Consider the following 23,343-nt stretch of genomic DNA (forward strand, 5'->3'; position numbering starts at 1 on the left):
GTGATGTGGAATCAGTTTGGGTGGAAATAAGGAGTAGCAAGGGGAAGAAGTCATGGGTGGGAGTCGTCTATCGGCCCCCGAGGAGTTTATTTATTTTATTTTTACTGAAAGAGGCCCTTTGGCCCACTGAGTCTGTGCCGACCAACAACCACCCATTTATACTAATCCTACATTAATCCCATATTCCCTACCACATCCCCACCCTTCTCCTACCACCTACCTACACTCGGGGCAATTTACAATGATCAATTTACCTATCAACCTGCAAATCTTTGACTGTGGGAGGAAACCGGAGCACCCGGCGGAAACCCACGCGGTCACAGGGAGAACCTGCAAACTCCACACAGGCAGTACCCAGAATTGAACCCAGGTCGCTGGAGCTGTGAAGCTGCGGTGCTAACCACTGCGCCACTGTGCTGCCCAAATGACAATTGTCTCTCCCTTCTTAAACGCCTCCATTATTTCCCGATTTATATTTTGTCCCACAGTGAGGCAACTCACAGTAGGACAAAATATAAAGTGAGTTGCCTCACTGTAGGACAAAATGTAAATCGGGAAATAATAGAGGCGTGTAAGAAGGGAGCTACAATTGTCATGGGTGATTTTAATCAGCATATTGACTGGACAAATCAGATTGGCAGAGGTAACATGGAATATGAATTTGTAGAGTGCATCAAGGATTGTTATTTAGAGCAATACGTTGCAGAATCTACCCAGGAACAGGCTATTTTGGATCTAGTAATGTGTAATGAAGTAGGATTAATAAGAGATATCGTAGTTAAGGATCCTCTAGGGGGCAGCAATCACAACATGGTAGAATTTGAAATTCAGTTTGAGGGCGAGCAGTTTGGGTTTCAAACCAGTGTCCTCAACCTAAACAAGGGCATTGACGGAGATATGAGGAAAGAGTTGTCTAAAGTGGGCTGGGAAAATAGACTAAGGGGAAGGCCAGTGGATGAGCAGTGGCAGACATTTAAGCAGTTATTTCATAAAGCTCAGCAAAAATTTATCCCGGTCAAAAAGAAGGACTCGATGAAAAGGATGAATCACCCTTGGTTAACAAAGGCAGTCAAGGAGAGTATCCAATTAAAAACTAAAGCATACAAAGCGGCAAAAACTAGTGGTAGGCCAGAGGATTGGAAATTTTTTAGGAACCAGTAGCGGATGACTAAAAAACTAATAAAGAGGGTGAAAATTGATTATGAAAGTAAATTGGCAAGAAATATAAAAACAAACAGCAAAAACTTGTATGGGTGTATAAAAAGAAAGAGAGTAGCTAAAGTGAGCATGGTACCCTTGGAGGATGCGACTGGAGAATTGATAACGGGGAACATGGGAATGGCAGATAATTTAAACCAATATTTTGCATCGGTCTTCACGGTGGAGGACACTATAAACATCCCACAGATATCAGATAAGCAAGGAGCTAATGGGAGGAAAGATCTTGTAACAGTCTCTATCACGAGGGATAAAGTATTTGACAAACTAATGGGACTAAAGGCAGACAAGTCGCCAGGACCTGATGGTCTGCATCCAAGTGTTTGAAAGGAAGTGGCTGCAGAGATAATGGAGGCATTGGTCAAAAAATTCCAGAACTCACTGGATTCCTGGCGGGTCCCAGCGGATTGGAAAACCTTGAATGTGACTCCCCTGTTCAAGAAGTGAGGGAGACAAAAAGCAGGAAACTATAGGCCAGTCAGCCTAACATCGGTCATTGGGAAAATGCTTGAGTCCATTATTAAGGAAGAAATAGCAGGACATTTAGAAAAGCTTAACGCAATCTAACAGAGTCAACATGGTTTTGTGAAAGGGAAATTATGTTTGACAAATTTGTTCGAGTTCTTTGAGGATATAACAAGCAGAGTTGATAAAGGGAAACCGGTAGATATAGTGTATTTGGATTTCCAGAAGGCATTCGATAAGGTGCCACATAAAATATTATTGCACAAGATAGAAGCTCACGGTATTGGGGGTAATGTATTAGCATGGATTGAGGATTGGTTAACACACAGAGGACAGAGAGTCAGGATTAATGGGTCTTTTTCAGGTTGGAATGATGTAACTAGTGGAGTGCCACAAGGATCAGTCCTAATGCCTCAATTATTTACTATCACTATTAACGACTTGGAGGAGGGGGCAGAGTGTAATATATCCAAATTTTCTGATGATCCAAAAATAGGTGGCGAGGGGGGCATGTTGTGATGAGGACATAAGGAATCTGCAATGGGATATAGATAGGTTGAATGAGTGGGCAGAAACCTGGCAGATGGAGTTTAATGTAGGAAAATGTGAGGTCATGCACTTTGGTAGGAGGAATGAAAAGCCAGACTATTATTTAAATAGACAGAGACTTCAAAAAAGTGCTGCACAGAGGGATCTGGGTGTTGTGTATGAAACACAAAAAGTTAGCATGCAGGTGCAGCAGCAAGTAATTAAGAAGGCAAATGGAATTTTGGCCTTTATTGCTCGGGGGCTGGAGTTTAAAAATAGGGAAGTCTTGTTACAACTGTACAGGGTGTTGGTGAGGCCGCAGCTGGAGTACTGTGCAGTTTTGGTCCCCGTATTTAAGAAAGGATATACTGGCACTGGAGGCAGTTCAAAAGAGATTCACTCAGCTGATTCCTGGGATGAAGGGATTGATTTATCAAGAATGGCTAAACAGGTCAGGCCTTTATTCATTAGAGTTTAGAATAATGAGGGGTGATCTTTTTAAAACGTAAAAGATTCTGAGGGGGTTGACGGGGAGATGTTGAGAAGATGTTTCGACTAGTGGGGGAATCTCGAACTAGGGGACATAGTTACAGAATACGGGGAAACTCGTTTAAAACTGAGATGCGAAGGAATTTCTTCTGTCAGAGGGTAGTGAATGTCTGGAATTCTCTACCCCAGAGAGTTGTGGAGGCTAGATCACTGAAAGTATTTAAAGCGGAGTAGATAAATTTTTGAAACATCGGGGAGTTGAGGGCTATAAGGATCTGGCACGAAAGAGGAGGTGAGGTCTGGGGCAGATCAGCCATTATCTTATTGAATGGCGGGGCAGGGGGGCAGGCTTGAGGGGCCAAATAGCCTACTCCTGCTCCTATTATGTTCTAATGTCAATGTGGAAAAGGTACTGGAATCTGTTTTCAGGGACAGAGTGACTGAGCATTTAGACAAATGTGCATTGATCAGAGAGCCAGCACAGATTTGTAAAGGGTAAGTCAGGCATAACAACCTTCGATGAATTTTTTAAAGAGGCACTAAAGTTATTTGTATGGATTTCCAGAAGACATTTGACAAAGTTCTACATAAGAAGACTCCACAATAATGAGAGAGGATGGAATTAGAGGCAATCCACTGGCTATGGATGTGAACCAATGGGTGTGTATGTGTGCAAACCAAGTTTCCGTTCCTGCCACAGTACTGAAAGAGCTCTTCGCAAAGTCACAAAAGAAATCCTATGTGACTGTGACAAAGCTAAACTCTCCCTCCTCATTCTTCTCGACCTGTCTTCAGCCTTAGACACATTTGACCACACCACCACCCTCCAAAGTCTCTGCACAGTCATCCAACTGCTTGGTTCTACACTAACCTTGTTCCATTCTTATCTGTCCCAATGTAACCAGAAAATGACCTGCAGTGGCTTCTCTTCCTGCTGCTGCACTTTTTTTTATTCATTCATGGGATGTGGACATCGCTGGCTAGGCCAGCATTTATTGCCCATCCCTAATTTCCCTGGAGAAGGTGGTGGTGAGCTGCCTTCTTGAACCGCTGCAGTTCATGTTGTGTAGGTTCACCCACAGTGCTGTGAGGAAGGAAGTTCCAGGATTTTGGCCCAGTGACAGTGAAGGAACGGCAATATAGTTGCAAGTCAGGATGGTGTGTGGCTTGGAGGGGAACTTGCAGGTTGTGGTGTTCCCATGCATTTGCTGCCCTTGACTTAGGTGGTGGAGGTCGCAGGTTTGGAAGGTGCTGTCTAAGGAGCCTTGGTGCATTGCCACCAGTGGCCCCCAAGGGGCTCTATCCTTGGCCTCACCTATTTCTCAGCCCTTGGTGACATCATCCGAAACACAGGATCAATTTCCACATGTATGCCGATGACACCCAGCTCTTCTTCACTACCACCTCTCTCAACCCCTCCACTGTCTTTAAATTGTCAGGCAGCTTGTCTGGTATCTTTGTATTGGATGGACAGAAATTTTCTTCAGCTAAATATTGGGAAGGCCAAAGCCATTGTCTTCGGTCCCTGCCACAAACTTCGTTCCCTAGCCAGCGACTGTATCTGTCTCCCTGAAAACCATGTGAGGCTGATACCAGACTGTTAATAACCTTGGTGTCGTATTTGACCCCGAAATGACCTTCTGACCATATATTCATGCTATCAGTAAGACCGCCTATTTCAGCTTCCATCATAGCATCTGACTTTGCACCTGCCTAAGCTTATGCACGGCTAAACCCTCAAATGTGTCTTTTTTTTCTTTAGACGTGACTATTCGAATGCAGGGATTCCCATCATTTACCCTTCATAAACTTGAAATCATGTAACAATCTTTGCTGCCTATGTCCTAACTCGCACCAAGTCCACTTCAAACCGCCTCTGTGCTCGCAGTGCTACATTGGCTCCCAGTTGGGCAACGCCTTGATTTTAAAATTCTCATGCTTGTTCTCAAATCCTTCTCCAGGCTTAGAACCTTCCGAGATATCTTCGCTCCTCCAGTTCTGGCATCTTGAGCATCCCCAATTTTAATCACTCGAACATTGGCTAACATTCCTTCAGATGATGAGGCCCTGAAGTCTGGGAAATCCCAAAACTTCTCCACTTCCTTATCTCACTTTCTTCCCTTTAAGATGCTCCTTATAACCTATCTCTTTCATCTGCCATAATCTCTCCTTAAGTGGCTCTGTGTTGAATTTTATTTGAAAATGTTCCTGTGAAGTGTCTTGGGATGCTTTACTACAGTAAAGATGCTATATAAATTCAAGTTGTTGTTGTAGTTTGTTGTTGGATATGGAATTGGTTTGGAGGTAGGAGATCGAGAGTAGGGATAATGGATAGAAATTCAAATTGGCGGGATGTGTATTGGTGTTTCCCAGCGTTCTGTACTGGGGCCTCAGATTTTCATTATATTTCAAAATGATTTGGATGAAGGAATAGAAAGCCATATATCTAAGCTAGCTGGCAGCACGAAATTAAGTGGCATGGTTAATAGTGTAGATGGGTGCAGAAAGTTGCAAAGCGTGAATAAAGGAGTGGGCAAGACTGTGGCAATGTAGATTTAAATGTTAAATTAGCGCCCACCTCAATCCTTTTAAATGTGTTCCGGTGTAGTATTTAGCTTACTTCACTGTTGGTTTGGTTGATGATGACAATGTATTTTATGAATGAATCCGAGGAGCAGAACTCTCTGGTTGTTGGGAATACTGAGATTATTTAAACCATTTGGCCATGAGTGTCAAAATATTTCAATGTGTGAAACTGTTTACAGTTTTGAAGTTTATTCGGATAAAAAGAATGCCTGAAGTTCGCCGCAGTGATTTTCTAAAACTGCGCGTGCAGTCAGATCAGAGAACATCTTTATCATAATGAGTCCTTAATTTAAATCTCCCTGTGTCCTTGCGGATAGGAATGAATATCTGCAGTGTTCCATTTTAAAACACAATAGTTTACTGTAATAAATATGAGTATGGGCAGTCGTACAGGGTTCTAACTGAAATGAGTGTAACATTCATCCATAGCAGGGTGAAGTGGATGTGGATTGTAGCATGAGTAATGTAAATGATCTTTCACTTTGCAAGTGTCATGTCCAGGCTCCTCAGGAACCATCATATTTTATAAATCACATGATTTGAGAGTTTCTGTTGCGATAGCTTCAGGCAGACACTGTATCAAACAGAGCAGGAATGTCTGTGAATAATAACCTATCTTATCAACATTGTAGACAGCAGATCGCTGTGGATCAGCTCAACCATGAACTTGTGCAGATGAAGGGGGATGTCCAGAAAAAGCTGGAGCTGGAAACCAGTAGCCTGAAGGAAGCCAGTGAAGAGCCAGAGACAAAACTGAGGTAATATGATTGTTTCTTTCCCCACCTGCTCCACTACAACCCCCACCATATTTCCAGGTTCACCTCTGAAGATGCTAACTCTAGCTGGGGTCCAGTTTAAGTGCCAAATCTTTGCATATAAGTTGGCGAGTGCCACGGTCCATTCAGCTGTCATTATCTGCCTGTCCTATTGGGTTTTAAAGATTCCATAACATAATTTGTGGGCCAGCAGGAAATTTTCCCAGTACTTCTCTTCATTGAACGGTATTGAGACATTTCTGAGAGACAAGGTAACTTGCTCTGTGAATGCTGAATTCTCTTTTATTCTTATTCTGCAGTGGATTGTCTCACAGATAAGCCCAATCCTGCCTTATGTTATTGGATAGATCAAAAGGGGAACCTTCCCCAGCTCAGATCAATGGAGCTAGTTCTCGTTGTCCTTATTATCCAGCAGCCTCCCCGGCTTTAATGTACAAACTCTGCGCAAACCAGGCTTTCAACCCCTAACATTACTGTTCTATCTAACATTATTGTTTTCCACTAGATCTCTGGTCGCGAAGAGATCAGCTGATATTCAAACAAAACAACTACTGTATTCCCATACCAGATACTCCACCTGTAAACAAGAGTGCCGGTAGACGATGTGTTCTGGATGTGAACCAGTGGGTGTGTAAGCATGTGTGTGGGTGACTTGCTCCAGATATGAAATCGAGTGTATACAAGGATATGAGCAGGTGGCCAGCTCTTTATGTGAACAATTGAGTGTGCAAAAGTGTGAGTGGGTGACTTTTTTATTCTTTCATGGAATGAGGGTGTCTTTGCCTTGGCCAGCATTTATTGTCCATCCCTAGTTGCTTTTGAGAAGGTGATGGTGAGCTACCTTCTTGAACCGCTGCAGTCCATGTAGCCTGGACACACCCACAGTACTGTTGGGGAGAGAGTTCCAGGATTTTGACAGTGAAGGAACAGCGATCTTAGAGTCGTACAGCATAGAAACAGGCCCTTCGGCCCACCGCTTCCGTGCCGACCATAATGCCTATCTATACTAATCCCATCTGCCTGCATTAATTCCATATCCCTCTATGCCTTGCTCATTCAAGTACCTGTCCAGATGCCTCTTAAATGTCGCTACTGTTCCTGCCTCCACCACCTCCTCAGGCATCTCATTCCAGATACCCACTATTCTTTTGTGTGAAAAATGTACCTCTTTGATCCCCTTTAAACTTCCTCCCTCTCACCTTAAATCTGTGCCCTCTAGTTTTAGTCACCCCTACCAAGGGAAACAGACTCTGGCTATCTACCCTATCTATGCCTCTCATAATTTTATATACCTCTATCATGTCCCCTCTCTGCCTCTTTCGCTCCAGGGAAAACAGCCCCAGCCTATCCAATCTCTCTTTATAACTCAAGCCCTTCAAACCAGGCAACATCTTAGTGAATCTTTTCTGCACCCTCTCTAGCTAAATCACATCTTTCCTGTAGTGCGGCAACCAGAACTGCACGCAGTACTCCAAATGCGGCCTAACCAACGTTGTGTAAAACTGTAACATGACGTCCCAACTCTTGTACTCAGTGCCTCGGCCAATGAAGGCAAGCATGCCCTACGCCTTCTTCACCACCCTTTCTACCTGTGTAGCCACTTTCAGGGAACTATGTACTTGCACCCCAAGGTCTCTCTGCTCAAGAACACTCCCCAGGGCCCTGCCATTCACTGTATATGTCCTGCCCTGGTTTAACTTCCCAAATGCATCACTTCACACTTTTTTTATTTTTATTTATTTTATTTTAATTTATAGATACAGCACTGAAACAGGCCCTAGGGCCCACCGAGTCTGTGCCGACCAAGAACCACCCATTTATACTAACCCTGCAGTAATCCCATATTCCCTACCACCTACCTACACTAGGGGCAATTTACAATGGCCAATTTACCTATCACCTGCAAGTCTTTGGTGGTGGGAAGAAACCGGAGCACCTGGCGAAAACCCACGCGGTCACAGGGAGAACTTACAAACTCCGCACAGGCAGTACCCAGAATTGAACCCGGGTCCCTGGAGCTGTGAGGCTGCGGTGCTAACCACTGTGCCACACACTTGTCTGTGTTAAATTCCATTTGCCAATCCCTTGCCCACTTTCCCAGTTGATCTATATCCTGTTGTAACCTTAGATAACCTTCTTCACTGTCCACTATACCACCAATTTTGGTGTCATCTGCAAACTTACTAATCATGCCCTTTACATTCACATCCAAGTCATTAATATATATGATAAACAACAGAGGGCCCAGCACCGATCCCTGCGGCACACCACTGGTCACCGGCCTCCAATCTGAAAAACAACCCTCCACTACCACCCTCTGCCTCCTGTCACCAAGCCAATCTTGTATCTAATTTGCTAGCTCACCCTGGATCCCATGTGTTTGAACCTTCTGGACCAGCCTACCATGCGGGACCTTGTCAAAGGCCTTGCTAAAGTCCATGTAGACAATGTCCATCGCCCTGCCCTCGTCAATCCTCTTGGTCACCTCCTCGAAAAACTCAATCAAATTCGTGAGACATGATTTCCCATGCACAAAGCCATGCTGACTATCCCTAATCAAACCATGCCCTTCCAGATGCATATAAATCCTGTCTCTCAGAATTCCTTCCAATAACTTTCCCACCACTGATGGAAGGCTCACCGGCCTGTAGTTCCCTGGCTTATCCTGCTGCCCTTCTTAGATAAAGGCACAACATTAGCTATCCTCCAGTCTTCCGGTACCTCACCTGTGGCTAACGATGATACAAAAATCTCTGCCAGGGCCCCAGTAATCTCCTCCCTTGCTTCCCATAGCATCCTAGGATACACCTGGTCAGGCCCTGGGGATTTATCCACCTTAATGTGCTTCAAAACCTCCAATACCTCCTCCTTTGTAATGTTGATATGCTCCAGGATATCGGTGTTCCCTCCCTTGCACTCACTAGCTTCCATGACCACCTCCACGGTAAATACGGACGAGAAATATTCATTTAAGACCTCGCCCATTTCCTGTGGCTCTACACATAGATTGCCACACTGATCCTTAGGGGGACCTACTCTCTCCCTAGCTACCCTTTTACTCTTAATATACTTATAGTTGTTCCAAGTCCGGATGGTGTGTGGCTTGGAGGGAAACTTAGAGATGGTGGTGTTCCCATGCATCTAGGTAGTAGAGGTCGAGGGTTTGGAAGGTGCTGTCTAAGGAGCCTTAGCGAGTTGTCGAAGTGCATCTTGTAGATGGTACACACTGCTGCCACTGTGCTTTGGTGGTGGAGGGAGTGAATGCTTTGACCTGGATGATGTTGAGCTTCTTGAGTGTTCTTTGAGCTGCATTCATCCAGGCAAGTGGACAGTATTCCATCACACTCCTGACTTGTGCTTTGTCAATGTTGATCAGGCTTTGGGAAGTCAGGAGGTGATTTACTTGCCACAGAATTCCCAGCTTCCTCCCTGCTCTTGTAGCCACAGTATTTATGTGGCTACTCCAGTTCACTTTCTGGTCAATGGTAAACCCCAAGGTATTGGTACTGGGGATTCTGCAATGGTAATGCCATTGAATGTCAAGGGGAGATGGTTGGGTTCTCTCTTGTTTGAGATGGTCATTGCCTGGCACTTGTGTGGGATGAATGTAAGTGGCCACTTATCAGCCCAAGCTGCAGGTCTTGCTGCACATGGACACGGACTGCGTCGGTATCTGAGGAGTCATGAATGGCGCTGAACATTTTGCAATCATCAACGAACATCCCCATTTCTGACCTTATGAAAGAGGGAAGGTCATTGAAGCAACTGAAGATGGTTGGGCTTAGGACACTACTCTGAGTGACTTCTGCAGTGATGTCCTGGGACTGAGATAATTGACCTCCAGCAACCAACTTCCTTTTTGTTAAGTATGAATCCTGCTCTGGATGTGAACCTGTAGATGTATAAACGAAGTTGGTGAGGAAATTGTTGATGCATCAGTCATGAGCTTCCAAAACAGTCTGAATGCAGGAATTAGCCCCCTGGTTTGTAAAGTTGCCATTGTCACTCTATTCTTTGTTTCTGTCTCCGATCCTTCTCAATGAAATTTTACACCTGCTTGACTAATATCAGATCTGGGAAAGGTACTGGAATCTGTTATTAGGATCAGAGTGACTGAGAATTTAGACATGTGAGTTGTTCAGAGAGAGCCAACATAGATTTCTAAAGGATAGGTCAGGTCTGTTATGAATGCTGGACTTTGTAACATGTTTGTCTTTCAAAAACTGATTTTTAAAAGTTTCATGTGGAGTCAGAGAGGTCAGGTGACATCACATCAACTCTGCTTAAAGATCAGACAGAAACTTTTGTTACCAGGGCAACAGAGAACACCGATCAAAGACTTTTTGTGAATAATACCTGAAGAACAATGTGTTTCACCCTCTCAGACCTTCAGATTGTTCACAAGGAGCCAGTGAGTCTGAGAAAACAAATGTGCATGGCAGCTGCTAAACAGCCCAGGTGGCACTGCTGAAACCAGCCTTGTGGACTTTACATATTGGAAAAAAGACAATAGGCTATTGACTTTAATTCCAGATAAACTTCATAGATTTTCTGAAGGCACACAGGCTGTAAGAAAGGAAGACAACCAGCAGTAGCAGCCTCAAGGGGGAGGGAGAGAATACCTGTTCTCAGAGAAGACTAATGCAGTGAAAGGCTGCTCAGACTCGAACTTATTTAGAAAGTTGAAATAAAAATAGAAAGTGCCAGAAATACTCAGAAGGTCTGGCAGCATCTGTGAGAGAGAATCAGAGTTAACGTTTCAGGCCTGTGACATTTTGCCAGAACTGGCAAAGGTTTGAAATGTAACAAGCCTTGAGCAAGTGAAAAGGGTGCTACATCAACGTGCTTTGTTGAATGATGATTTTCTTTAATCCACTGACTGGAGATCTGAATTTATTTATTTTTAAACATTTAAAAGACATTTTAAAAGACATACAAGACAAAAAGAAAAGCTTAGGATGGTCACCTAATTTGCAACAATGTATCCTACACTACACTGCTGTGAGGAGGGAGATGAAATGTTTGCTCAGTCCCAGCAAGATTGAAGACCCAGGAAATTTAAAGGAACTACCCGTTCTTTCAGCAAGCAGAGAAATACTGCTAACTGCTGTGTTTGAATGACTGAGTGACTGTCCTGTGAAAAGCCCCTCCCCATTTGTGATTTTAAGCTGGTGTTTTCTCTGCAGCAGAGGAGAAGCAACTGGACTCTGACATGTGCTAAGTGGGGGTGCTCCCCCCCCCCCCTCTCAGTTTGAAAGCTTCAAATCCTGCCTGTTGACTGACCACCTTTGCATACTCCGTCGACAATCAAAAACCCCATTGGAGGAAATCATCCGCATCACTGTCTCCAAGAGAACCACTGAACCAGTCATCTAGCTCTTCAAACTAAAAGCCACAGGACCACTGAATTCAGCTAGAAGCCTGCCGAATCATCAACAGACTGTATATCTTCTTTTCTATGGACACGAACTCAACAATCTACCCTTCTCCACTCTGTAACCTCTGTGTGTGTGTGTAAACCTCCAGAGTGTATGATGAGTGGAAGTTGGCGCATAGTTTATTATTTTCATTAGTTCCGTTTAGGTACAATAAAGTTAGCGTATTTTTTAACTCAAGAAAACCTATCCGGTTGGTTCTTGTTATGATCATAGCAAGTAAGTAATCAAATGTAAATGAATTTCCCAGTACATTAACTTTCGAAAAGAATTAAACCTCTTGTGGTCAAACAAGGAGAGGGAAAAGAGGGAAGCCCTTTGACCCCTCCTCACTTGACTGTAACAAGGGGGAGGGGAGAAGAAGAACAAAAGGGAAGGTGTGCGATAGGGCAGAGGGCAGGAGAGATTAAATGACAGAGATGTCACAGAACAAAGGAAAAGGGAGTGGTAATAGTTGTCGTTAAAGAGAAAGCATTAGTCCATAGAGTGTTAATGACAGAATAATGAACAGCTCTGTCCAAAAGCAAAAACATGAAAAACAAGTTTAAGACAAACACATGGTTAAAAAAAAAAATAAAATAAAATAAAAAGACAGAGTACCGAATTGGAAGATGTGGTGCCCAGGACAGAAACATGGGCGTGAGAGCAGGGTGGTAAATTAAAATGGCAAGTGACTGGAAGTTTGGGGTCATGCTTGCGGACTGAGTGGAGGTATTCTGCAAAGTGGTCACTCAGTCTGGAGGGGTGTTGATCCCCATGAGCTGATGCAGCTTGTGTTCCTTAACACCTGAAAGGAAGAGAAAAAGTTTTTTTTGTCAATATGTCAGGAAAGATGGAGGATGAAATGAAACTGCAGAGCAGGACAGCTTTGTGATAGGGTGAGTCAGAGCTTCTGGAGAGAGAGTTCGAGTGTGTACCTACGGCAGCACATGTCACTGTGTGGGGACCTCACGATGCGGCAAGAGCAGCAGTCTGAGGAATGTTGTATGCCTCGGAGATACCTGCAATCCTGGGTGGATTCAAAACATGAAGGATGGAAGTTCAGTTGGAATCCACGTTGAACAAGTCAGAGCCAGAGACAGTCGCTAAGGAAGGAGATGTGGCTGTGAAAACAAATTTTGGTAGATGCCTTATCAAACACCAGGAGGGAAATAGAAAGCAATAAAGGTGAACAAGGTAAAAGAGACAAATGGAATCCCTTCAGAGAGAAGGGCAGAGCTTTAGCAAGGTAGGCATTCCTGGAAGAAAAGTGGCAGTGAAATAAAAACAAAGTGTTGGAAATACTCAGCAGGTCTGGCAGCAACTGTGGAGAGAGGAACAGAGTTAACTTTTCAGATCTGTGACCTTTCATCAGAACTGACAAAGGTTAGAAATGTAATCGGCTTTGAAAAAGTGAAAAGGGATGGGGTGAAGAAGAATAAAAGGGAAAGTATGTGATAGGGCAGAGGGTAGGAAAGATTAAATGATAGAGATGTCGTGGAACAAAGGCAAAGCAAGTGCTCATAGTTGAAGTTGAACTTGCAGAGAAAGAAAAGACCAACAGGATCACCTTGTTCTAGGTCGGAAGCACTCGGAAAAATGAGCAAAGAGGATGTTAACTTTGAGAATGTTCTGGAAGATCCAACCCATTGCATCTGGGAGGAGTTTGGGACTTTTAATCACAAAGATTTCGCCATTAAAGAGGACTGTGTAACATATAAGCATGGGGTGAAGTTTTCAAGTATTTTAATAACATTACGACCGAGGCGGGAGGGGTGCACTGTTAATTCAGTCCCACTTCTCCACAGGCCACAACATATTCTTCTGCTGTTTCAGTAAGTGGGAAAATTTAATCAGGTACACTATTTCCCCCAGAATAGAACACACTATTTCTTTACCGAACAACAAAATTAACAGTTTATTATAAAACAAGTCTTAACTAGTAATGAAGTGAAACAATGTCACATAGATCAAATTTTAAAAATCTCTTCTGTACCTGAACCACATTTTAAAGTCCCTTTACCTTAGTCCCATCACACTCACTCACACACTCACTCACACACTCACTCACTCACACTCACTCACACACTCACTCACTCACACACTCACTCACTCACACACTCACTCACACACTCACTCACACACTCACTCACACACTCACTCACATACTCACTCACACACTCACTCACACACTCACTCACACACTCACTCACACACTCACTCACACACTCACTCACACACACACACACACACACACATATATGCCAGTTAACTGAAGAATAAAAAAAAAAGGATTTTTAGATCAGAGCTGTATTACAGACAAAAGAACACACCTGGGCAGATCACCTGCCCACCCCTCAAAAAATAGCAGATGAGACACGCTGCACCAAACTGGCACACAGTCCAACCTCCGAACACACACAGACAGGATTTTTAGAATCTTCCAGAATAGTTCCCCTCAGTTGAAAAGAACTTTAGCAGGCCTTCTTGAAATACAGGAAATAAGACAAACCGATACAGTGAACTTCACAGACTCTTTTAGGGAATTGCTGGAAAGTGAGCTCTATTTAGTCTTCTGTTCTTGGAATTCTCTCCTTCTGCACAGACTTTACTTTTATTTCCTTCCAGAAGGTAATACACTCGGGCACTGATTAACAACCAAAAAAGCTCAATGAGTTTTTTTCCTGCCCATCCCAGGTGTGCTCTGCCTGCTGCTGGACTTATCCAATCAAAGAAGTGCTTGTCAGTTTTCTGCCCTCGTTGCCAGGGATTCTGTTGGAAGCCTAGCCTGAGCCAAGTGACAAACAGCAACACTGTTGCCAATCCGGCTCCCTCACTGTTCTCTTGATTTAAAAACGGATCCAACATTTATTTAGCTTAAATATAACTTCCTTTAATTTTTTTTAACAAAACAGAGTCATTTTCATAACCTCCACCCTCAGACGAATGAAACACCATTTTTAAATGCGTTTCCTTACAAAATGTAGGGAAAATAGAAAACACTTTCACACTCACACTCATATTCATTCTTTTCATTCAAATAACTTGAGCAAAGTTAGATTTTCAATAAAATATCTGGAATAACACTATTTTACCCACAATGTGGATAATCTTTAAGTGATAAGGGTGGCGCAGTGGTTAGCACTGCAGCCTCACAGCTCCAGCGACCCGGGTTCGATTCTGGGTACTGCGTGTGCGGAGTTTGCAAGTTCACCCTGTGACCGCGTGGGTTTTCGCCGGGTGCTCTGGTTTCCTCCCACATGCCAAAGACTTGCATGTTGAAAGGTAAATTGGCCATTATAAAATTGCCCCTAGTATAGCTAGGTGGTAGGGGAATATAGGGAAGGTGGGGATATGGTAGGAATATGGAATTAGTGTAGGATTAGTATAAATGGGTGATTGATGGTTGGCACAGACTCGGTGGGCCGAAGGGCCTGTTTCAGTGCTGTATCTCTAAATAAATAAGGTTGTAACAGTAAACTCCATCTGAAGAGTTTGGCATTTTAATTTTAAATGTTTCCACAAAGATGATCACCAAATCAGTGGAATGCAACCTTCCAAACAGAACCTCCCCCCCCCCCCCCCCCCCACCACCAGTTGTTCCAAGCGAAGTATTGGGTAGGGGTCTGTCTTTGTTATTGCATTAACTTTTCTGTAATCTACATAGAGTTTGGTTGAACCATCAAGTTTCGGCACTAATACTACTGGTGAGCTCCAGCTGCTTTGACTGGGTTCTGTTAGGTGGTTCTCCAACATGTACTGGATCTCTGCTTTTACCTGGGCCTGTTCCTCTGGACTTAAGCAGTAAGGATGTTGATTTATAGGAACAGATTCCCCTATATCCACATCTTGTGTGGCTAAGGTTGTACATCCTGGCTTATCCCTGTAGACACTCTCAAATGCTGTGAGTAGCCTTGTTAGGTCTTCTTATTGTTTTGCATCTAAATATGAAAGCATCGTGTCCAATCTCCCTAGCAATTCAGTATTAGCTAACCAGATAGTAGGAGGTTGAATTTGAGAATTGTCTAGGCCTCCTTCTGCCTCATCCTCACTCGGTGTTTCATCCTGACACACCCGTGCTTGCTTATCCTCCTCCCGGCGATAATATTGTTTTAATATATTGAAATGACACACACGATTCTTTTTCCGGCGATCTGGGGTGTCAATCAAATAATTTACTTCACCAATTCTCTTGACCACTTTATATGGACCACTGATCCACGCCTTCAATGGTTCATCCTGTAAAGACATCAATCCCAACACTTTATCCCTGGGCCGAAATGTTCGGGTCCTAGCATGCTTGTCTGCCCATTTTTTCATAGTTGTTTGCGAAGCTTTTAGGTTATTCCTGAGCCACTTTGCAGGCTCTCATAAGCTGTTCCCGTAACATGGATACATAATCTAGTACAGAAAATTCATCCTTCTGTTCCAAAAATCTTTCTTTAATGAGTTTTAAAGGACCTCTTGCCTCATGTCCATAAACTAATTCAAAAGGACTAAAACGTGGAGATTCATTAGGTGAATCCCTGGTGGCAAATTCTAGCCCTTTATCCCAATCATGGGGATATTCATGACAGTATGCCCTAATCATTGTTTTGAGGGTCTGAAACCTTTCTAAAGCTCCCTATAGTAAGTTAAAAAAAAAACAGGACCTCTAGGGTTGTAATCTCTGGATCACTCCCTGTGCCACGTGCCAGTGAGGCTAGAAATAGGAAGATAGTGCAGCTAAACACGTGGCTGAGCAGCTGGTGTAGAAGGGAGGGTTTCAGATATCTGGACCATTAGGCTCTCTTCAGGGACAAATGGGACCTGTACAAGAAGGACGGGTTGCATCTAAACTGGAAGGGCACTAATATTCTGGCTGCAAGATTTGCTAGCGTCACTCGGGAGGGTTTAAACTAGCGTGGCAGGGGGGTGGGAACCAGCGCAGTAGGACAGCTAGTGAAGTAAATGAGGAGGACATAGTAAATAAGGCCAGTAGGACTAAGAGGAAGAGCAGGCAGGGAGATGTTGCTGAGCACAGCGGGACTGGTGGTCTGAAGTGCATTTGTTTCAATGCGAGAAGTATAACAGGTAAGGCAGATGAAATTAGAGCTTGGATTAGTACTTGGAAATATGGCCGAGAGATCTGGGCGTACAGGTCCACAGGTCACTGAAAGTGGCAACGCAGGTGGATAAGGTAGTCAAGAAGGCATACGGCATGCTTGCCTTCATCGGTCGGGGCATAGAGTATAAAAATTGGCAAGTCATCTTGCAGCTGTCCAGAACCTTAGTTAGGTCACACTTAGAATGCTGCGTGCAATTCTGGTCGCCACACTACCAGAAGGACGTGGAGGCTTTGGAGAGGGTACAGAGGAGGTTTACCAGGATGTTGCCTGGTCTGGAGGGCATTAGCTATGAGGAGAGGTTGGAAAAACTCGGATTGTTTTCACTGGAACGACGGAGGTGGAGGGGCGACATGATAGAGGTTTACAAAGTTATGAGCGGCATGGACAGAGTGGATAGTCAGAAGCTTTTTCCCAGGGTTTTTTCCCATCGGTTTAAGGTGCGAGGGGCAAAGTTTAGAGGGGATGTGCGAGGCAGGTTTTTTACCCAGAGGGTGGTGAGTGCCTGGAACTTGCTGCCAGGGGAGGTGGTGGAAGCAGATACGATAGCGAAGTTTAAGAGACATCTTGACAAATATATGAATAGGAAGGGAATAGAGGGATATGGGCCCCGGTAGTGCAGAAGGTGTTAGTTTAGGCAGGCATCAAGATCAGTGCAGGCTTGGAGGGCCGAATGGCCTGTTCCTGTGCTGTACTGTTTTTTGTTCTATGTCTGTGGCTGGTATGCTGAAGACTTTAACTGTGTTATACCTGTTACCCATAACTTACTGAAAAATTTTAGACATAAAATTGAAACCTTGATCTGACTGAACTTCAATCAGTAATCCAAATCTAGTGAAGAACTGGGTTAACTGCTCTACCACTACATTAGAAGAAATTGTTCTCAAGGGAATGGCCTCTGGGAACCAAGTAGCCATATCCATGATAGCGAGTATATATTGGTGTTTTCGGTAAGGGTCCTATGGAGTCTACCAACCCGACTAAATGGTTCCCCAATAACTGGTATAGCTATTAGAGGTGCTGGTTTTATGGCAGGTTGCGGTTTTCCCACAATCTGGCTTGCATGGCAGGTTTTACAAAACATCACCACGTCCTTGGAAAGAACTGCCCAGTAATAATGTTGACTTATACATGCTTTTGTTTTCCGAATCCCCATATGTCCTGCTAGAGGAATCCCATGCACTAACCTTTATAATTTCTGACGATATGTTGTTGGTACCACTATCTGACGCACTACTGTCCAGTCTTCATCCGCAGGTCTGTGACAAGGTCTCCACTTCCTCATCAGAACCCCATTTTCAACACAATAGCCTTCTGGAACTCCTTTTGCCACAGCTTCTGTTGGAGCTGATTGTGCCACCTTCAACTCTGGATCAGCTTACTGAGCTGTGATCATAAGATTTATTAAATATTTCTTTTAGATCATCTAAATCCCCAAAGAAAGTTTCAGCTATTCGGCTATCTGATTGTGGTGCCTATTTTACCTCCGACAATGTTTAGCCATTGCTTGGGTTCTACACAAGAAGAAATTCCTGGAAGCTTTTCCTGTAACTGTTCTGTCTCTTTAACTTCACTTGGTTTTTCCATGACTATTGGCGAAGCTACTACTTTCACTCCGGCCAAATCATTGCCCAAGAGTAGGTCAACCCTGTCTACTGGCAAGCTATGGACAACTCCTACAGTTACCGTTGCAGACATTAGGTCACACTCTAGGTGCACCCGATACAATGCTATGGGTATATCTATACTCCCTGCCGATACCATTCACAGGAAAAGAGTTTGGGTGGCTCCTGTATTCCTAAGAGTAACTATAGGTTTACCTGCCTCACTTGAGGGATGAGGAGTTACTTTTCCTTTCGACAGGAATTCCCTATAACACTCGGGTATCTTATTCACAACCCCTACACTCACATTGGATTTTGTACTTGGCCTTACAGCTGTGGTCAGAGCCCCTTTCACTGCATTGGATTTGTGCACCCCAATGAGTCCCATGGGTTTACTCCACAACTTCCAGCATTCTGCTCTAAGTTGTCCCACCTTGTGACAATGGTAAAATTTATGCTTGCGGACCTCATTTTCACCCTCAGCACCTTCCTTTCTGGCCTGAGGAGGAGATCCCGGGGCATTCCCACCTGTCCATTTCTGTCCCTGGCTACTTGCCTTCCTTTTGCTCTCCCACCTTCTATCCTTCTTGGGTTTGTGGGGCTGACAGACAAAGGGTTTGGACTTATTCACAAGCACAAAATCATGAGCAATTTCCGCTGCCTGTCTGGCCATTAAAACTTGTGTTTTCACTACTGGAGGAAGTGAATTTTTAAATTCTTCCAGGAAAATTAATTCTCTAAGGTTCTCATATGTGGCTTCCATCTTTAGTGCCCATATCCAATGATCAAAATTAATTTGCTTTACCCTCTGAAATTCTCTTTAAGTCTGCCCAACCAATCTCCAGATGTTCTTGAATTTCTGTTGGTAAGCTTCAGGGACTAACTCAGACCCAGCAAGAATAGCCTTTTTTGCCATCAAGCCATGGAGGCTAGGTCACTTAATGTATTTAAGGAGGAGGTAGATAGATTTTTAAAATCTCGAGGAGTCAAGGGTTATGCAGAACAGGCCTGAAAGAGGAGTTGAGGCCTGGGATAGATCAGCCATGATCTTTTTGAATGGTGGGGCAGGCTTGAGGGGCTGAATGGCCTACTGCTGCTCCTATTTCGTATGTTCAGTCTACAGAAGCCTCCTCAGAAAGCATGGCATAAACATCATGAGCTCTGCCCTTTAATCTGCTTTGCGTAAGCAGTGTCCAGCTTTCCTTTGGCCATTTCGTTTGTTTGGCTATCTTTTCAAAAGAAATTAAAAATGTGTCCACGTCCGTAACAACTCTCCACTGGGTCCTGAGCTGGAGACAGATCTTTCCCCTCCAGAATTTACACTGAAGTCAAGACTACTCTTTTGGCTTAGTTGAAGCTTTCTAATCTGGTATTCCCTTTCTCTTTCCTTTTCCTCAAGTTCAAGTATTTTCATTGTCAATTCTATTTCTTTTTATTTGTCGAGTGCAAGCTGCCTCATCTGTAACCAAATTTTAGCTAATTCAACTGCACTACCCCTGGTTTGCTTTTTCCTCCTTCTTCCAATTTCAAATGGTGTGCTGTTACATCAACTATATCTGCTTTCTTAGCTCCTGATTTTAACTCTCATGCCAACAGGTCTGCCAAATCCTTTAGTTTAACCTTGGTTAAGTATCTCAAATCACTCAGGGATACATTCTCCTTCCCCAGAAAAGTCGCAGCAACTGTTAAAGATGTTCTGGTAATGTAAACTTTACTCTATTACAACAAGAAGCTTGGTTCTTTTTATTTTTCCTTTTTCAATTATCATTACCCCACTTACAATTGTACACCATCAGCGTTGGGTTTATCCTGGCTAAAGAGCCCCCAATTAAATATGTTATGACCGAGGCGGGAGGAGTGCACTGTTAATTCAGTCCCACTTCTCCACAGGTCACAATGCATTCTTTACATTTTCCCACTTACTGAAACAATTAATCAGATACACTATTTTCCCCAGAATAGAACACACTAACCAGGTTTCTTTACTGAACAACAAAATTAATAGTTTAGTATAAAACAAGACTTAACTAGTAATGAAGTTTTACAATATCACGTAGATCAAATTTTTAAAAATCCAACATTAAATTTTAGAAAGTCCCCTTTCTACCTTCACCAAATGTTAAAGTCCCTTTACCTTACATATACCAAAAGAATAAACAATTTTTTTTTTAGATCAGAGCTCAATTACAGACAAAAAAAAAACACACCTGGGCAGGTCACTTGCCCGACCCTGAAAAAATAGCAGATGAGACACGCTGCACCAAACTGGCACACAGTCCAACCTCCGAACACACACAAACAGGAATTTTAGAATCTTTCAGAATAGTTCTCTTCAGACGGTGTTGAAAAGTACTTTAGCAGGCCTTCTTGAAATACAGGAAACAAGACAAACTGACACAGTGAACCCCTCAGAATTCTCTCCTTCTGCACAGACTTGACTTTTATCTCCTTCCAGAAGGTAATGCACACAGGCACTGTTAACAACCAAAAAAGCTCAGTGAGTTTTCTTTTCTGCCCATCCCAGGTGTGCTGTGCTTGCTACTGAGCTTGTCCAATCAAAGGAGTGCTTGCCACTTTTCTGCTCCTGTTGCCACGGTTTCTGTAAGAAGCCTAGCCTGAGCCATATGATAAACAGCAACACTGTTGCCAATCCGGCTCCCTCACTGTCCTTTGATTAAAAAAAACAGATCCAACATTTATTTAGCTTAACTATAAATTCTTTTTAAAAATATTTTTGAACAAAGCAGTCTCTTCCATAAAATAATGAAATATGCTACCTTTCTTTGTAATTTGGGGTATCAGCTACTTACAAGTACTATTTAGTTAATGGGGATTTCTTTTAGTTTAGTTATTAAAATAAAAGTCTTAAAACGTTGAAATCTTGTCGTGTAATTCTTTAAATCTGGAGCTTCATATCTCATAACGGTCTCACTGAAGCCATAACGGGTCTAGCAAGCCTTTTGAACCATTTTTTGAAGAGGCGCCAAGATGATGGATATGGGAACGTCTGTAGATTTTATTTGTATCAATTTCCAGAAGACAATTGATGAGGTTCTACATAAAAAGACTTAACAATAATGAGAGTGCATAGAATTGGAAGCAATCTACTGGTCTGGATGTGAACCTGTGCATGTGTATGTGTTTTAACCCAGGTTTCCGCCCCTCCCACAATACCAAAACTTACTAAAGTCACAAATGACATCCTATGTGACCGTGACAAAACTCAACTATCCCTCTTCGTCCTTCTTGACCTGTCTGCAGCCTTTGACACATTTGACCACACCATCCTCCTCCAAAGTCTCTGCACATTCATCCAACTGATTGGAGCTACTGTCACCTGGTCCATTCTTAACTGTCCAGTTGAGGCCAGAGAATCACCTGCAATGGCTTCTCCTCCTACTCCCGACTGTTACCTCTGGTGCCCCCCAAGGATCTAGACTTGGCCTTGCCTTTTTATCAACGACATGCTGCTACTTGGTGACATCATTGGAAACAGAGCATTAATTTCCACATGCACGCTGATGACACCCAGCTGTATTGCACACCGCCACTATCTGTAAATTGTCAGACTGCTTGTCCAACATCCAGTATTGGACAAGCAAAAATTTCTTTAAACGAAATATTTGGAAGGCTGAAGCTATTGTCTTTGGTCCCCACCACAAATTCTGATCCCTAGAGAGCGACTCCATTTATCTCCCTGGCGACAATCTGAGGCTGATACCAGACTGTTACCCTTGATGTCATATATGACCCCAAAATGAACTTATGACCATACATCCGCACCATCACTAACATGCCCTGTTTCCATCTCCATAATAGTGCCTGCCTCAGCTTATTTGCTACTGAAGCCCTCACCCATCCATTTGTTATCTTTAGACCTGACTATTCCAATGCAGGACCTCCGACTTTCTACCCTCCATAAAGTTGAAGTCACCCAACATTCTCTGCTGCCCATGTCCTAACTTGCTCCAAGGCCTGTTTAAACATCACCCCTGAGCTTGCAGTCCGACATTGGCTCCCAGTTGGACAATGCCTTGATTTTAAACTTCTCATGCTTGTTCTCAAATCCTTCCACGGCCTTGTCTCACCCTTCTCTGTAATCTTCTCTAGGCTTAGAACCCTCCGAGATGTCTGTGTTCCTCCAATTCTGACCTCTTGTGCATCCCCGATTTTAATCACTCAGACATTAGCTGCCATGTATTCAGCTGCCAAGGCCCTAAGGTCTGGAAATTTCTCCCTAAACATCTCCACCTCCCTACCATACCTTTTTCCTTTAAATGCTGCTTAAAACCTACCTCTTTCATTTGCCCTAATATCTAACATCTCCTAATGTGGCTCTGTGTTGAATTTTATTTGGTAGTGTTCCTATGAACTGTTTTGGGATGCAGTGCTACATAAAGATGTTATATAAATACAAGTTGTTGTTGGACATGGAATTGGTTTGACGATAGGAGAAAAAGAGTAGTATAATGGATATCTACTCAAATTGACAGGATGTGAAGTGGTGTTCCTCAGAATTCTGTACTGGGGCCTCAGGTTTTCATTATATTTATAAATGATATGTATGAAGGGATAGAAAGCCATATATCTAAGTTTGCTGGCAACACTAAATTAAATGGCAGGGTAAATAGTGTAGATGGGAGCAGAAAGTTGCAAAGCAACTGGGCAAAACTGTGGCAATGTAGATTCAACTGTTAAATGAGTGCCTTCCTCAATCCTTTTAAACGTGTTCTAGTGTATTATTTAGTTTATTTTGCTGTCGGTTTGGTTGACGATGGGAACGCATTTAGTTAATGACTTTGAAGAGTAGGATTCTCCACTTCCTTGGAATTCTGAGAAAATTTAAACCCTTTGGCCATTAACCATTTGGCCATGAGTGTCAAAATATTTCAATGTGTGAAACTTAACAATTTTAAAGTTTATTCAGGTATAAAGAATACTTGAAATTCGCTGCAGTAATTTTCTAATAATGAGCATGCAGACAGATCAAAGAGCATCTTTCTCATAATGAATCCTTCATTTAAATATCCCTGTGTCCTTGTGGATAGAAAAGAGTATCTCCAGTGTTCCATTTTAAAGCACAATATTTTACTGTAATAAATATATGGGTATGGGCAGTCGTACAGGGTCCTAACTGAAATGCATGCAACCTGCATCC

At 43.2% G+C, this 23,343-nt stretch overlaps 1 protein-coding gene across 2 annotated transcripts in view; it reads left to right on the plus strand.

Moving 5' to 3' along the window:
- The window catches only part of si:dkey-197j19.5 (EF-hand calcium-binding domain-containing protein 12), a 127,168-nt gene that overhangs the window by 93,464 nt on the left and 10,361 nt on the right, over positions 1 to 23,343 (plus strand). For both annotated transcript variants that reach the window (XM_068052287.1, XM_068052288.1), the window contains exon 8: positions 5,919 to 6,044. In XM_068052287.1, coding sequence (XP_067908388.1) covers positions 5,919 to 6,044 — 126 coding nt within the window. The remainder of the gene's footprint in view (positions 1 to 5,918; positions 6,045 to 23,343) is intronic.

The sequence above is a fragment of the Heterodontus francisci genome, chromosome 19 (genome assembly GCF_036365525.1).
Source record: "Heterodontus francisci isolate sHetFra1 chromosome 19, sHetFra1.hap1, whole genome shotgun sequence".
Lineage (NCBI taxonomy): Eukaryota > Metazoa > Chordata > Chondrichthyes > Heterodontiformes > Heterodontidae > Heterodontus > Heterodontus francisci.